This window comes from Vulpes lagopus, chromosome 1, assembly GCF_018345385.1.
Source record: "Vulpes lagopus strain Blue_001 chromosome 1, ASM1834538v1, whole genome shotgun sequence".
Taxonomy (NCBI): domain Eukaryota; kingdom Metazoa; phylum Chordata; class Mammalia; order Carnivora; family Canidae; genus Vulpes; species Vulpes lagopus.
In genome coordinates this window covers 180,042,413-180,056,599 of record NC_054824.1, presented here as the reverse complement: position 1 = coordinate 180,056,599, position 14,187 = coordinate 180,042,413, and the positions used below count along the sequence as shown (strand labels likewise).

General features: G+C 54.2%; 2 protein-coding genes across 3 annotated transcripts in view; both read right to left on the bottom strand.

Moving 5' to 3' along the window:
- Window positions 1-3,073: 3,073 nt before the first annotated feature.
- The window catches only part of C1H1orf116 (chromosome 1 C1orf116 homolog), a 12,128-nt gene continuing 1,014 nt past the window's right edge, over window positions 3,074-14,187 (bottom strand). Inside the window, exons 1-4 of one of the 2 annotated variants that reach the window (XM_041724985.1) lie at window positions 9,983-10,119; window positions 7,598-7,762; window positions 7,305-7,482; window positions 3,074-5,737 (exon numbers count right to left, since the gene is read on the bottom strand). In XM_041724985.1, the coding sequence (XP_041580919.1) occupies window positions 4,332-5,737; window positions 7,305-7,482; window positions 7,598-7,708 (1,695 nt within the window). In that variant the 5' untranslated portion in view covers window positions 7,709-7,762; window positions 9,983-10,119 and the 3' untranslated portion in view covers window positions 3,074-4,331. Of the gene's footprint in view, window positions 5,738-7,304; window positions 7,483-7,597; window positions 7,763-9,982; window positions 10,166-14,187 lie in introns of those variants that run through there. The other variant, XM_041724994.1, reaches the window with a different exon arrangement.
- The window catches only part of YOD1 (YOD1 deubiquitinase), a 22,622-nt gene continuing 22,168 nt past the window's right edge, over window positions 13,734-14,187 (bottom strand). The window contains exons 2-3 of the mRNA XM_041750058.1: window positions 13,945-13,996; window positions 13,734-13,889 (exon numbers count right to left, since the gene is read on the bottom strand). Coding sequence (XP_041605992.1) covers window positions 13,734-13,889; window positions 13,945-13,996 — 208 coding nt within the window. The remainder of the gene's footprint in view (window positions 13,890-13,944; window positions 13,997-14,187) is intronic.

The following is a 14,187-nucleotide window of genomic DNA, read 5'->3' as shown; positions in this document are numbered from 1 at the left end:
CCTTCTTGCTTCCTGCCAACTAATGCCTGATTCATTCCCGAAAGATGCCTACCTTATTTAGAAAATGCCCCAGAAAGCTTGAAACCTTTCCTAGTCTCTATCTCTTCCTGATTTGAACCATCATTCGTTCCTGCTATGTGTATTTTTTCTTCATTTTAAAAATGAATAACTATAGAACAGCATTATAGTTCACTGAACCACACAGCAAAAGGAAGTTGAAGAAAGGAAAAAAAAAAAAGTAAACTACAATGGTCACGGGCCACAAGACCTTGATGATAAATCAAAAGCTGGGTTTGGAAATAGAGAAGTTGGCTTCACTGAGACATAAACACTACATTCACACTGATCCCTTTCTTTTCCAATTCCAGGAATCCTGGCGTGGGTGAAGTTGAGTCACCTGGAGGGTGTGCCAAAGCCTCATTGGTACTTTGTACTTTTTCTTGCAATAAGGTCTCTCCCATTTCCTCTCAGAACTGAAATTGGGTGAGCTCTTGGCTTCCAACCCTGTCTCCGTTTGGTCCCTTTGAGAAGGAAGAAATAAGGTGCAGAGGACAATACTATCATTTATTGAATATCTACACCATGTCAAGCACTGAGCTTTACACATGTCACTTGTTTACCTCAATGATATTGAAAGGATGGTATGATCATCCCCATTTTACAGATAAAAACTCCAAGGTCCAGAAAGTTAGAGTCTCAACCCCAGGGTTCCCATATTGGTAAGTGACGGAGGTCAAATTAAGTCCAGATCTTTTTTTTTTTTTTATTGTTAAATTTTATTTTATTTTTTAAAATATTTTTTAAAAATTTTTTAATTGGAGTTCAATTTGCCAACATATAGCATAACACCCAGTGCTCATCCCATCAAGTGCCCCCCTCAGTGCCCGTCACCCAGTCACCCCCACCTGCCGGCTCACCTCCCCTTCCACTGCTCCTTGTTCATTTCCCAGAGTTAGGGGTCTCTCATGTTTTGTCTCCCTTTCTGATATTTCCCACTCATTTTTTCTCCTTTCCCTTTTATTCCCTTTCACTATTTTCTGTATTCTCCAAAAGAATGAGACCATATAGTATTTGTCCTTCTCCGACTGACTTATTTCACTCAGCATAATCCCCTCCAGTCCCATCCACGTCGAAGCAAATGGTGGGTATTTGTCATTTCTAATGATTAAGCCCAGATCTACATGCTCCCTAGTCACTCACATGAGGAAAAGAGCATGGGAGCATTAGAGCCCCATTCCTCCTTAGATTCTGAAATGACCATGGTTTTTCCTGCCCATCCCACTGGTCTCCAACTCCTCCAGTCTGTGACCTTCTTGTTCTGACAGTATGGCCCTCCTCTTCCTGTACATATGATCAGGGATCAGGGATGGAGAGGTTCACTTGTACACTTACACAAATTGTAAAGTCTTAACTCTTCACCTCCAGCTTTCGCTCATAACATCAAGTAGGGCCTGCTCTCCACTCCTTCACCTGCCCTTTCTTCCGCGGAATTAACACCTACTTTTCCACACCTGTGCAAAGCCAGGTTGCAGGGCCGCCTCTGCCAGACTATGCCTCTCACTCTGGAGGGAGGCACCTGGAGGTGTCTGGGCCCATCTCCTGACTTCTGTGTAGGAGAGCGCTTGTCCTGGTCACACCACGTTGGAGTGCAGGACTCCCAGGGTAGCACATGAGTAGTGATTCAGAGAAGCAGCTGTCAACACAGGTAAGAGGGCAGAGCCCACTGTGCCAGGCTGAGGAGAAGCCAGCTTCAGTGTTTGGCAGATACTTTGTTCCCAGCAGCAGCAAGGCTGTAGCTGAGTTACAAGGCCAAGTGGAAGTAGAGTTGTCATTTGGATTTTTAACATCAAATGACCTTTACAAACTTCCATCCAAAATCTTTCAAAAGGGATAAAACAACAGTGACTCCACTCTCACCTCCACCCAGACAGTTCAGGCTGAGTGAAGAGCAATCCTACATGGATAAAAGAGGAGAGAGAAAACTCTGCGGGTGGGTGTAGCCTCACCTTGGGGATGGCAGGTGTCCCTAGGTGGATTCCCTTGCTCTTCTTCAAAATGATGACAGCTGGGTTCAGGTTTATTATCTTATTCTTGAATCCCAAAGACCTTCTGAAGAGCAAGATGTGCCCTCTGAAGGACGAGGACATGGGGAAGCCAGAAGGGAGTCGCCAGGGTAATGGGCATGTCACCAGATGAGGATGCAGAGCGGGAAGACAAACTGTATGTGACTCTGTTTTCTTGGGGAGATATTACCTTTACCTGGGAGTGAGGGTTTAAGAGGCTAATTGTGAAAAGAAAAAGAAAAAAAAAAGAGGCTAATTGTGCTGATTAGCCTTGTACTGATGCTCCCAAGCCTGACAGTCTAGGGAGCACCGAGTTTCCCTCTTAATCAGGGCAATTGAAGAAAATAAAGTGACCAATCCTAGGTTCTCTTGAAATGCACACACGAAGCAGTTCAAACAAACACAGCATGTGGCAAACCAGTCCTCCAGGAGGGCGCCTTCTCTCTTTGGGGGAGTCTGTAATAAGGAATGGCTTGGCCAGTTGTGGGAGTCCCGATCAGCTCTGACAGACCAGGCCCTTACCCAGGGCCAGGAAGGCACCAGGATTTTGGGTGTGTGTGTTTGAGACTGCGAACAGAAACTGTCACACCCACACCCCACATACCATGACTGGGTGGGGCCATCTGTTGTCTGTACCTTAATCTTTTCATCATTTTCAGAATCACTATGCTTTGACAGTGCTGGGTCCCGAAGGACACAGCCCAGAATGGCTCAGCAGACCTAACGGGCACCTTTCCGACCGCAGTCCCCTTTTGTCCGCCCCTCACATCTGGGGCTTCTGGGCTCCAACCACAGCCAAGAAGGATATTTCTTTCCTTAGGGGAAGCAGGGGTCATGTCTAGCTGTGTCTGATTTCCGAACTTGTGCCCACAAGCCTGTACCACCTACTCGTGTTACCCTCCTTTGGCATTTTGTCAAGTTGCACAATGTGGTCGGGGAATTGGAGTTCCTGGTGAGTTATTATATCGCTGCTTTCCAAAGACGTGGTAGGAAAAAAACAACACTCGACATGGTCTTGAACGACATTTAATCTCTGACGTTCCAGGAGACACTCGAGGATCGGGAAGGGCCTGAGAGTCGAGTCGTTGACGGTGACTGCTGAGCCTGAGGGTGCGTGTGGATGCACAGAGGCACCGCAGGAGGAGGCATCGTGCGGCGTGGCCTGAGAAGCCAGAGTCCCTGTTCTGCTCCTGAATGGCAGAGTGACCACAGGGGAGTCCCTTCCCCTCCCTAACAGTATGGGACAGGGTTGTCTCTTCTCTAGGACTCCCCCCAACCCCCAGCTCTGATATTCAGGGAATAGCAGAGAATGTACCGTGTTGCCTTCCCATAGAAATGGGCACGTCTACATGCAGAAGCCACGGCTTCCCTTTCCCCGCGGCCTAGGCAGAGGCGGCCCCGAGTTCTTTGGTATTTATAGGGCCTCAGGGCTTAGACTCCCATCTCAGCGTGCCCGGGCCTGGGATCCCTCACGTCACGTGCAGGCTGAGATAGGGAGCAGGAGAGTCGGGGACCGCGGCACAGTTCACTCTTGGAGATCTGTCCGGCCCACGACAAGGATCCTCCCCACTGGACGGGTGCTGGGTGGTCACCTCTCCTGCCTTCCCAGGCCAACCGGACCTTGCCTGCTTCCAATCAGCTGACAGTTCTCGTCACAGGGATGTGTCCCACCCTTGGGCCCGGTGGGGAGAAGGCAGTGGGGCAGCAGATGAGACACCCACCCCTGCTGGCACCCCCGTCCAGAAGACCAGAGCGGAGAGAGGGATCCCCCAAGGCATGAGCCGGCCTCCTGCCGTGGGGGCATTCTGGGAGACCCGCATTTCACATGACCCTGACACACCCATCGTGTCGTCGGGCTTTTTATTCCTCGGGCTTAGCCGCCCATGTCTTCTCAGCTGTGGCTGGGCTGAATCCATCCTGCATGAGCAAGTCTCCAAGATGAGCACAACTGTGAGCGACGACTCGCTGCATCCTATAAATAGCTTCAGTGATACACGCAGCCCAGAATACACACATGCACATGCACATGCACACGCACACGCATGCACACGCATGCACACGCAGGCTGTCTCGTGGAAATCATCTTCGGGATGATTCGGGCAGGCACTCGACAGCACAGCGCGCTGGGTATGAACGTCCGCGTATGCTCGGAGTCCCGTCTCCCCCCTTCGCCCCAGCGAGGGGAGCCCCCTGGAGAGAAGCCTGCTCACCCGAGCTCTGAGCTGGAGGCCGGGAGGCCCGGGCCTCCTGGTCCTGGTGTGGCCGTGACTACTCCTTCAACAGGCCCAGCTTCTTCAGGGCTTCCCTTCTGTGCTCGTCAGGGACGCCTTTGGGGGAGATCTTGACACTGATGCAGGGGGGGCGAGGCAGCCTGTCGCGGCCCTGCCCTTGGAAGGACGAGCGCTTGGAGGCGCTGGGCTGCTGCAGCTCGGCCAGCTCGGCCACCCGGACCCCTGCGAAGTCCTTCCCGGTGCCCAGGGACGCCGGGCGGGGCCGTGTGTTCCGCAGGACGTTGGGAGACACCTTGCCCAAGAAGGAGTCTCTGCCCAGGGACGAGCTGGTTTGGGGGCTGGGGTCCTTCTCAGCCGGGAGGCGGCTGCCCAGGCCCACGCCCGAGCGCTCCAGGGTGTTGGACTTGAAGCTCATCTGTCTCAGGCCGGGGATGCTGCTCTCCTGGAGCGTCAGCGCCGGGTCGGGCCTCCGCTGGGTCAGGGGGCCGCCGGCCGCCGGGGCCTTAGGGATGGGGATGGGCCTGGATTTGGCAGTGGGCAGCGGCGGAGAGGCCTGGGCCGGGGCCTGGGCTGGGGCCGGGGTCGGGGTCGGGGCCGGGGCTGGGGCCGAGGTCAGAGCCGAGGTCGGGGCCGGGGTCGGGGCCGGGGCCGGGGCCGGGGTCGGGGCCGGGGCCGGGGCCGAGGTAGGGGCCGAGGTCAGGGTCGGGGCCCGCGTGGGGGCAGGGCCCGGAGCCGCGCCAGCAGGTGCAGAGGCCTGGGGGCCAGGCCTGGGCCACGGGCCGGGGCAGCCGGTGCGGCCACTGAAGTGGGGTCCAGGCTGGTCCTGGTCCTGGGGTAACCCCAGCTTCTCCAGCGCCTCCCGGCGCGCCCTCCTCTGCTCCTGCAGCGAGGTGGCAGCAGGGCCCGAGTCTCCGGGGCCGCCGTCCGGGTGGCGGGACAGCCAGTTCTGGGGCTCGCCGTGGAGCCCGCTCCGACTGCTCTTCAGGACGATATTGGGGGGCAGCTTCCGGGGCTTGGGGGCCGGGAGCGGGGCCAGCCGGGCACCGGGGTCCACGCCCGCGGGGCTGGCAGCATCGTGGGCTCTTGCAGCCTGGGACCCCGGGGTGGGGGGAGGCGCGGGGCCGCCCTCCTGGGGCTCCTGCCACATGGCCTTTGTCGCCGGGGGGCTGAGGGCCCGCGGCCCCGGGTGGCTGTCGCGGGAGGCCCCGCCTGCCTGAGCCTCAGCACCTGGGCCCTCCGGCAGGTGCTCAGGCTCCCCGGGGCCGCTGGTGGGCCGGCTGCTCCTCCCGAGGTCCTGGCTGCTGCCGATGCGGATATTTCTGGGGAGGCTATAGGAGCCAGACCTGGGGCCCAGGCCCTGGGCCTCAGGCAGGCGGGGTGGCCCGGCTGGAGGCCCTCTCCTGGGCTCTGGGCCGCGGGGCGCGCTCCTCTCCGCTGGGTGTCCTGCAAGGGTCGGGAGAACAGGCACAGAAGAGTGGGTGCAGTGAGAACCCCCTGCCCAGGGCAGGCACATCCTTCCTGAGCTCCCACCTCGCCTTAACCGCGGGGTGTGCGCTTTGCGGAGTCTCTGCTAAGGGGCCCCCTGTTGCCTGGATATCACTTACACGGACAGATGGACACTAGCAGACTCCCTACAACCAAGGAGTAATTTTTCATGGCGGTTGGGGAAGGAGCAGCTGCACAGAACTCCCGTCCTGGCCTCGGGCTCCTCCCAGCCCTCTACAGAAACACGGGAGGGGGTGGGGGAGGACACACGGACTCAGCACGCCCGCTAGCTATCCTGGGGAGCCCAGGTCACCGAGTCTTGGGGAAACTCTGAACACGAATAGCACCAACAGCTGACATGCTCTTGCTGTGACCAGACTTGCCTTCCTCCGCCTTCACTTTGTTTTCTTTTCTTTTCTTTTTTTTTAAGATTTTATTTATTTATTTTTCATGAGAGACACAGAGAGAAAAAGGCAGAGACACAGGCAGAGGGAGAAGCAGGCTCCATGCAGGGAGCCTGATGTGGGACTCGATCCCGGATCCCAGGATGACAGCCTGAGCGAAAGGCAGATGCTTAACCACTGAGCCACCTGGGTGTCCCCCCACCTTCACTTTCTATGAGCACCTGAATGGCTCTGTGATGGCCACAGCTGTCCCCACACTGGAGAGTGACATGGGCTCTTTCCAGCAAGCGAGGCAGGTGCCTCAGGCCCCCTGGGCCAGGGAATCAGTCTCAGGGAGCAGTGGCGTCCTCGTCCCCACTTACTGGCCTATGTCCATGGAGGGCCTAACACACTGTCGGGACGCCTGGGTGGCTCAGCGGTTGGGTGCCTGCCTTCCCTGCATGGAGCCTGCTTCTCCCTCTGCCTGTGTCCCTGCCTCTCTCTCTCTCTCAGTCTGTGTCTCTCATGAATAAATAAATAAATCTTTAAAAAAAAACCACACACATTGTCAATCAATGTTTGCTAAATGAATGAATAAATGGTCGTAGTCGCTATGCCAGCGGGCTGTCCTCAGGAGTCAAGTGCCCGCTCACGCTGGGACACATGATCCCACAGTCACAGCCACACGTGTGTACCATCCTGTCCCCCTTCTACTGAGCCTCAGTACCACGGGCTCTCCACACTCCGTCACAAGAGCCACGAGGCACCACCCACTGAGGCTAAGGGAGCCCTTCCCTCCTATCTCTTGCAGCCTCCTTCTTCTGGATCATCCAGATTAGCTCTCCAGAATCACTCAGTGTCCCCAGAGCAACACCCACCCCTCCCTGCCTCCCTCCCCCGCCTCGTGGTCAAGTGTCTTCAGGATGTCTCTGGGAGAGAGTGGGAGCTGGTCAAACCCTCCCAGGCCTCCGACAATTCACAGGCAGCCCGAGAAGCCGGCCTGTGAGCAGTCCCTCGTCCTCTCCCCAGGACAAGGCCTCATTCCAGCCGGGAGGGAGCGGGAGAGGAGGCCTGTTGCTCCCTCTCAGCCCAAGGCCCTGAGAGCGGAGGCTGCCCGGGCCTCTGGGTCGGGCCTCTCTTACCCTGGGGGGCAGGCTGGGCTGCGGGCGGCGCTCGGGGGGCTCGGGGAGCTGCGTCTTGCTCAGACTCGTCGGTGGACAGCCCGCTGTCAGCCTCAGTGTCCAGTGAGCCGATGGTCTCCTCCAGGAAGAGCAGACACTCTTTCTCTTCAGCGGACAGGAAGTCGTAGCTGCTGTCACCCTGGAATGAGGCGTGGAGGACCGAGAGGATGAGGGACTGTGAGAGGGAGCTCCCCTGAAACTGGTGGGGCCCAGAACCACCCTGCGCCCTGAAGGAATGCTGAAGAGCTGGAAACCTTTCCAGGAGGCTTCTCCGCAAACTGTGCAAACTGTGCAGGTGTTGCCGCCTGAAACCGCAGGCCCGGACGGGGGCAGGGATGCGGGGCCGAGGGCCCACGAGCACCCATCGTGGGGCAGCCAGGGGGCAGTTGACCTTTCTTGGCTCAGTCCTGGGTGGAAGGCTGGGGGAACAGATCAGAAGCGGTCCCAGGTTCTAATTCCAATTCCTCTGTGTGAGGAATTGCCAAGCATTTCACGTTGTGTGTCTCCGATTTAGCTCTAAATTACACGGACAACAGAATGATTTGACCATAAACTTGAACGGTATGTTTTTAACTTTCAAAGTACTTTTGCATACGCGACTGGTATGTCAAGGACAGTATGAGGGACAAACAAGAAACTGTGGCCAACCACCGGCCGGCAGGCCAATGGGAACTGTGGTATGAGTAGCCACAGATAAATTTACTAAATAATGTACACTTGACTTTGCAACGCATTCCATGCAGGATTTTTTCCTTTGTGTATTTGCTCTCTTGATGGCATTCGGCGCTGGCTAACATTCAAATAAGTGTGCATTTCTTAAGCAAATATTAACTTGAGGAGGGGAGGGCAGAGAAACTGGACGGGTGTGGGAGGAGGAGAGGGCAACATGGTGTGAAATATCAAGTAGATTTTAAAGTAAATAATTGTCATGATGAAAAAGCACAGAGGGATGTTTGGGAAAGAGTATTATGGCCACTTCCAATGGTTACTGCTTGTGTCCTATGAGGCCAGCAAGATCCACAGAAGAGTCCCTCTCTAAAGTTGGAAGTTGAAGGGAAAACCAAAAAGGCAAATGGAGATGTAGGAGATTTGGCCTGAGTCCCTTCTTGGCATGTATCTCCACCTTCTTCCTAATATTTGAGATACTTCAGAGTTACATATTCTCCAGACCCACTCAGATGGCCTGGGAAGATTTCGAGACGGCCCTAAATATATCCTAGGATATGGATATAACCCTAGGATAGGGTTGGGAAGATTTCGAGACGGCCCTAAATATATCCTAGGAGATGGATATAACCCTAGGATAGGGTTGGGAAGATTTCGAGACGGCCCTAAATATATCCTAGGAGATGGTTGTTGGAATAACCCTACCAGCTCCCCTGGCTCCTTAAGGAGCCACCTGTCTGTTGACAAGAGTGAAGATTCCATGTTTAAGGAAGCCTCAGACATACCCTTGGGAACCCCGAAGTCAATTCCAGGGGTTCCCTGAACAAAATCTTCTTTACTGCCCTTTTCTTCCTCAAGTAGCCAAGGATAAGCCAACCCTGACTTTCTCCTTTCTGGATGATGTACTCGGGAAACCTTTAATCCCCGTCACATTCTGTGTCTAGTATGTAACTGCTCATATTGTTCTCAGCCTAATAGAAACAGGAAATTGTCTCTGTGGTCCCACCGTCTCAGGTCAAGAAGAAATTATACCCAGGTTGCCTGCACTTTGGATTGTGTGTGTGTGTGTGTGTGTGTCCTGCTTTCTCTGCTCGATTTTTACATATGTTGGCATTTGGTAGAGATTCTTATAATCCTTAAATTTCCAAGCACCTCCATAGGATATAAAGCAATAAAACATAAATTGTCAAGGCTTATTATGTATGTGACGAACACCACGAACAAAGCAACGCTTACATCCGGATATAGGGCAGACCTACTCTTTCACACCAGCCTCACAGCAACTGAGACTTAAATTCGTTCCCAGAAAAATTACAATTTACTTCACGTCACTCACAAACAGTTACACACGGTGACTTTGGAAGATTCTGAATCTCTGCTGGTAGACACGGGCTATTTCTTTTCTCTACAGAGGCATGTGCTAAGTGTTTGTCATTCACTCCCCCAGAACCCCATGAATTCCGTGTTTGCATTATCCCCACCTTAAAATTGAGGAGACGGAAGCTTACAGAAATTAAGTAATTTGCCCAAGGCCATCGGGCTTGTAGGTAGAGAAATTCAGACCTGCTTGGCTCCAGAACCCAGGCTCCTAATTACTCTGTCCCCTTTGATCTCTGCGAAAGGAATGCGGCCTGCTGCAGGGGACTTCAGGACTACAGGGCTCCAGGGATCTGCGATCCACGATCCATCCGGGTGCCACCAGGCCCCCAGATCGCTGGCCCTCACCCCCACCTCAACTTTGTCCCCAATGAATGAAAACTGGGAGCAAGTCTCATGGGTCCTACTGCTCTCAGGGGCCGTCCCACCCTCGTCTCTAGAAAACCAGGGTGACTCAGAGGCAGAAATACCAAGGGGTGTGATTCACTCTCTGATGAGGAAGATGAAAGCGGAGGAGCAGTGAGGCCGGGCGGGCGGGCAGGGCAGGGCAGGGCAGGAGCAGCGAGCAGGCCAGGCTGCGGACAGAGGGTACGTACAGATCCCGAGCGGGTGGCCGTGGTGCTCATGATGCTGTCGCAGCTGCCGACGCGGGTCCCGGGTTCCGAGCCAGGCCCCGCTGGCCACAGCTGGCTCTGGGGCATCGCCCGAAGCAAGTGCAGGGGCGGTGAAAGGGGCTCCCAGGGGGGAAGAGAAGGCAGTGGACAATGTCCCAAGCCGGCCTGAAAAGAGAAGAATCAAAGCCACGTGTGAGCCGGGCTGAGGCTCTCCGGCAAGGCGGCAGGGACACCAAGCAAGCAGGGGGCTGGCGGCAAGGGGCCGGCAGCGCCAGCACCCAAGGCCCGGCCTGGGGAAGGGCACAGAAGCGGGCTCACCCACATGCGGGGGGGTGGGGTGGGGGGCAGTGTAGGCAGGAAGGAAGGAGATTCCATCACTTCCCCAGTGGCCGTCGCTCTCGGAACCGGGGGCCTCCCCTACATGTCCTCGACTGCGAGCCATCAGGACAGAGGGGCTAGGAGCTTGGGTCCTGGAGGTAGTCAGATCTGGATTCAAATCCCACTTCTGCCATCTACAGTTATGTGACCTGAGGCAAATTACGCCTGGACTCCGTTTTTTCTCCTTAAAACAGGTTAACGTAGGATTGAAGGAGAACAGTTAGCACAGCTTAGTTGGTAGTAAACACTCACTTGATGAATAAGAGAAGAGCTGCTACTGTTCTCGTAATAAGAACAAGGCAAGATCCATCTAGGATCCACGTAAATCGAGGTAAGGCAACGAGAGTTTAGAAGAGGAGGGTTGGGGTTAAATGGGAGAGAAGGAACTCGGGGCCGTCAATAATAGCAGCTGCAGAAGGTCGTCATGAGCATGGACTGAAATAGTGCACACAGAACACGTCGTGCAGTAACTGCTGGCTGCCGTCAGAGCCAACACCGTCCCCCTCCCACCCCCACCACAACTGCCACCAAGCGGCTCCCTGAGCTGGGGGGCAGGCACAGGACCCCAGAGGCTGCCACAAACCCAGTCTCCCTCCTGTGCACCGCCCCCTGACGCTGAGCTTATTTCCAGTGAGGTTCCCCAACCCTCGCCAAGTGAACAAGAGAAATGTGCTGTGTAACTTCCTCCCGGACTCCAACCCGTAGGGGAAAACGGTTTCAACTTCGCTGTATCAATAGTGATAACAAAGGAAGGCAGTGCCATCTTCCTTCTGAAGATCTCAAGCTCTGGAAAGGCCACAGGTGACTCTCCCATGTTAAAATGAAATCCCGGAACAGTTACGTTCAAAAGACGGTTGCAAGGTCCAGTTGAGAGTTTGGGGAGAGCTAGGATCAGAATCCAGTTTGTCTGATTCTGAATCCTACTTTTTCCTGTGACACCATGCTGGATTTTTGACTACCTTTTGACTACCCGATACTAGGTAAAATGTCCTAGGAAAAACGTGTTCTACTGGAGATCTTGGGACCTGGGGTTTGGATCCCAGGGAGGTTGTCCCTTTGGCCTCTGCCAATAACTGCTTCCAGGGCCAAGTCAGGTTTGGGCTGGGTGAGTCAGCCTGCCAACCCTGCAGAGCTGATAAGCACAAGGTCTCATGGGGCTCCTCTCCTGCTTTCAGGGAGGCCTGCAAGTGGGGCAGGTAGGGAGGAGCAGGACAACGGGGGGAAAAAGAGGAAAAAAACCCCAGTGAGCCAGACACATGGAGTTCATAAGGGTCCATAGAGACAGGACCAGAGGGGACAGAGATGCCAAAGAAGCCCAGAGAGAAATCAACTTCGGGCAAGACGGCTCATAAGGTTTCTTCCTAAGGCTACTTTCCCAATCTCCAGAACCCCAAAGAAACAGGACCATGAGAAGTCATGTGGATGGGGTTCAGTCACCTTAGCTATCCACCCCATTCATGACCATCTAGATTCAGAAGGTACTAACTCATCCTTGACATTCTGCAGGGCTGAGGCCATTACAACCAAAGAGACCCATTTCTCACAAGCCTAGGCACGCAGAAGGCACTCGAAAAATGCTAGACAAATAGCCCTGTCATCTGTTCTAGTAACTATTGAGTTAAGCTGTTGGAAGATCTCTATTTATTTATTTTTTTTGGCTTCTACTCTATTACTATAAACTCTTAAGTATTTTACTGCCCTGAGAACAGGTGGTTCGGTGGCATTGGGGCCACGCTTCAGTTAAACTAACATTTCTGAGCCCCTGAGAGGCATGGGGCAAGCAACACTTGTGAGGCAAAGACACTGTTTCCAAGCAGTCAGTGTAAATCCAAGGGTCTACTTTTTTTATCTGTAAAATTATAGATAACTAATGGCAATAATTATCATTACCGTATTAATCATTGGGGCTGATATAATATTCTCTGTGAATGGGTGACCAGATGTTGCCTCTTTCTTTTCAAAGACAATTACTACCCTTGATCTTCCAAGGATGCTTCAGACTGTCTGGCAGCTTGTAGCCTCTCCTTCCTCCCAGGGCCACCTATCACACGCACATTTTGGAACTAAGGACAGCCTAAAGTAGCCAGGAGAGAGACGCAGTGTCAATAGCACTGCTTCAAAAACACACAGCGCGGTGAAGCCCCCAAAATGCCTTCAGATATGCTAATGAGATCTTCAGAATAGCCCGATAACAGGCAAGATGCGATACTTTCTTCTTTGACAGATGAGAAATCAGGGGCTCTTTCCCCTTCTCCCTCCCAAAGGGAAACGGGATGACATATAACGGCATAGACAGGGCTGCCTGTGGATCCCGGCCCCTCCGGAGATGCAAGAGGGTCTTGAACCTAAGGAAAGATCATTGGTCCCCCTGACTAAACACTAAGAGCTCTAAGGTCACCCTTCTACTTCACGCCTTAAACCCTCTAAATTACCTGATTCCACGTAATGCTTCCAGATCAGCTTTTTGCCCCCGCAAAAGGTATTTGCAGAGTAAACAAATGACACCAAATGCCACTGAAGACCCTGTCACCCACCAGACACTACATAATCACCGCAGAAGTGAACCTGAACCTGAAACCAAGGCCAAATGAGCCCTGAGGCACTTGTCTCCATGCCACATTTTCTGATCCAAAGAGTCAGAACCCCAAGAGTCTCTTCTCTTCGTCCCACCCTTGCACCCTTGCACCCTCCCTCCCCGCTCCGGCCTGACCTGGATGTTACATTTCCTTCCACCAACTTTACAACCTTGAAACTTGGGGGCTATTTCAGGGCAGCCATTGAGACCTGAGGTATTCCGACCTGATAAGAAGCCAGAGAAACAAGCAAAACACTCAAGGTGAGAGTTTGCTATCTTTGCACCCTTGACCTCTTGGAGGGGTTGGAGGGGAGGAGGAAGTGGGTTGTAGAATACACGCGCAGCCTATGGTCTGGGCCACCCGTGCAAAAGCACGTTAAATATTAACTACTCCACCGAAACCAGCCAAGTCTTGGAGGAGAGTAAATAAAGAGCATGTGGAGTGCTGGCATGGGGGGTGGGGGGCGGGGGCAGCGCAGGCCTCCAGCCCCATTCCTGTTTGGCTTCTGTGTACCTTCCAACCGGGCCCAAGGCCCCCTTGTCGCCCTCACGCTCTGAACCCACCCCCGTATCTCCAACAGCTCAGCCCCTTCCCCCACCAGTTGAGGAGATTTCCTATTTCCCTCAGACCAAGTGTCTCTCCTCGCTGACTGTCCAGGCCTCGGGCTGGGGAGCATCCCAAGGAGGATGGCAGGGGGACTAACAGTTGCATGGGGACTATATGTTCTCCACGAGCACAGGGTCAGGTTTCTGAGTGTGTTTAGTCAACGTTATCATCTCCTATTTCGCAGGTGGGTTGGAGGCAAGGGCAGGTGGAAACGTCTTCTGCACTGAAGAGCTTTGTTCCATACACAGTTCTCTCATCACCACGAGCTCGCCATCTACGGCGGCCTCTGTCCGTGAGTCTGCCAGGCCGGTTCTGTGGTGTGGGCTTAGCTGAAACCAAGAGTTGGCCAGGACCGGCAACCCAACACATTTGCTCAGGGCTTGCGGGTGCCAGGCCCTTGGAGCCGGGCACCGCGCTGTCCCCACTTTGCTCCTTCCTGCAGCAGGAGGACAAGAGGTGAAGTGAGGGGCCAGAATGTGACCCCCCTGGATGCCACCCCCAGCCCAAGGTGGCTAATGGAGAACTGACCAGCTACTCTGAACTGACTTGGACATCTGGCTTCCCCGTGCAGGGAAACCTGCCACGCATACCGTCCGCTGGGACACCTGGAGGAAAACAAAGCAAAGC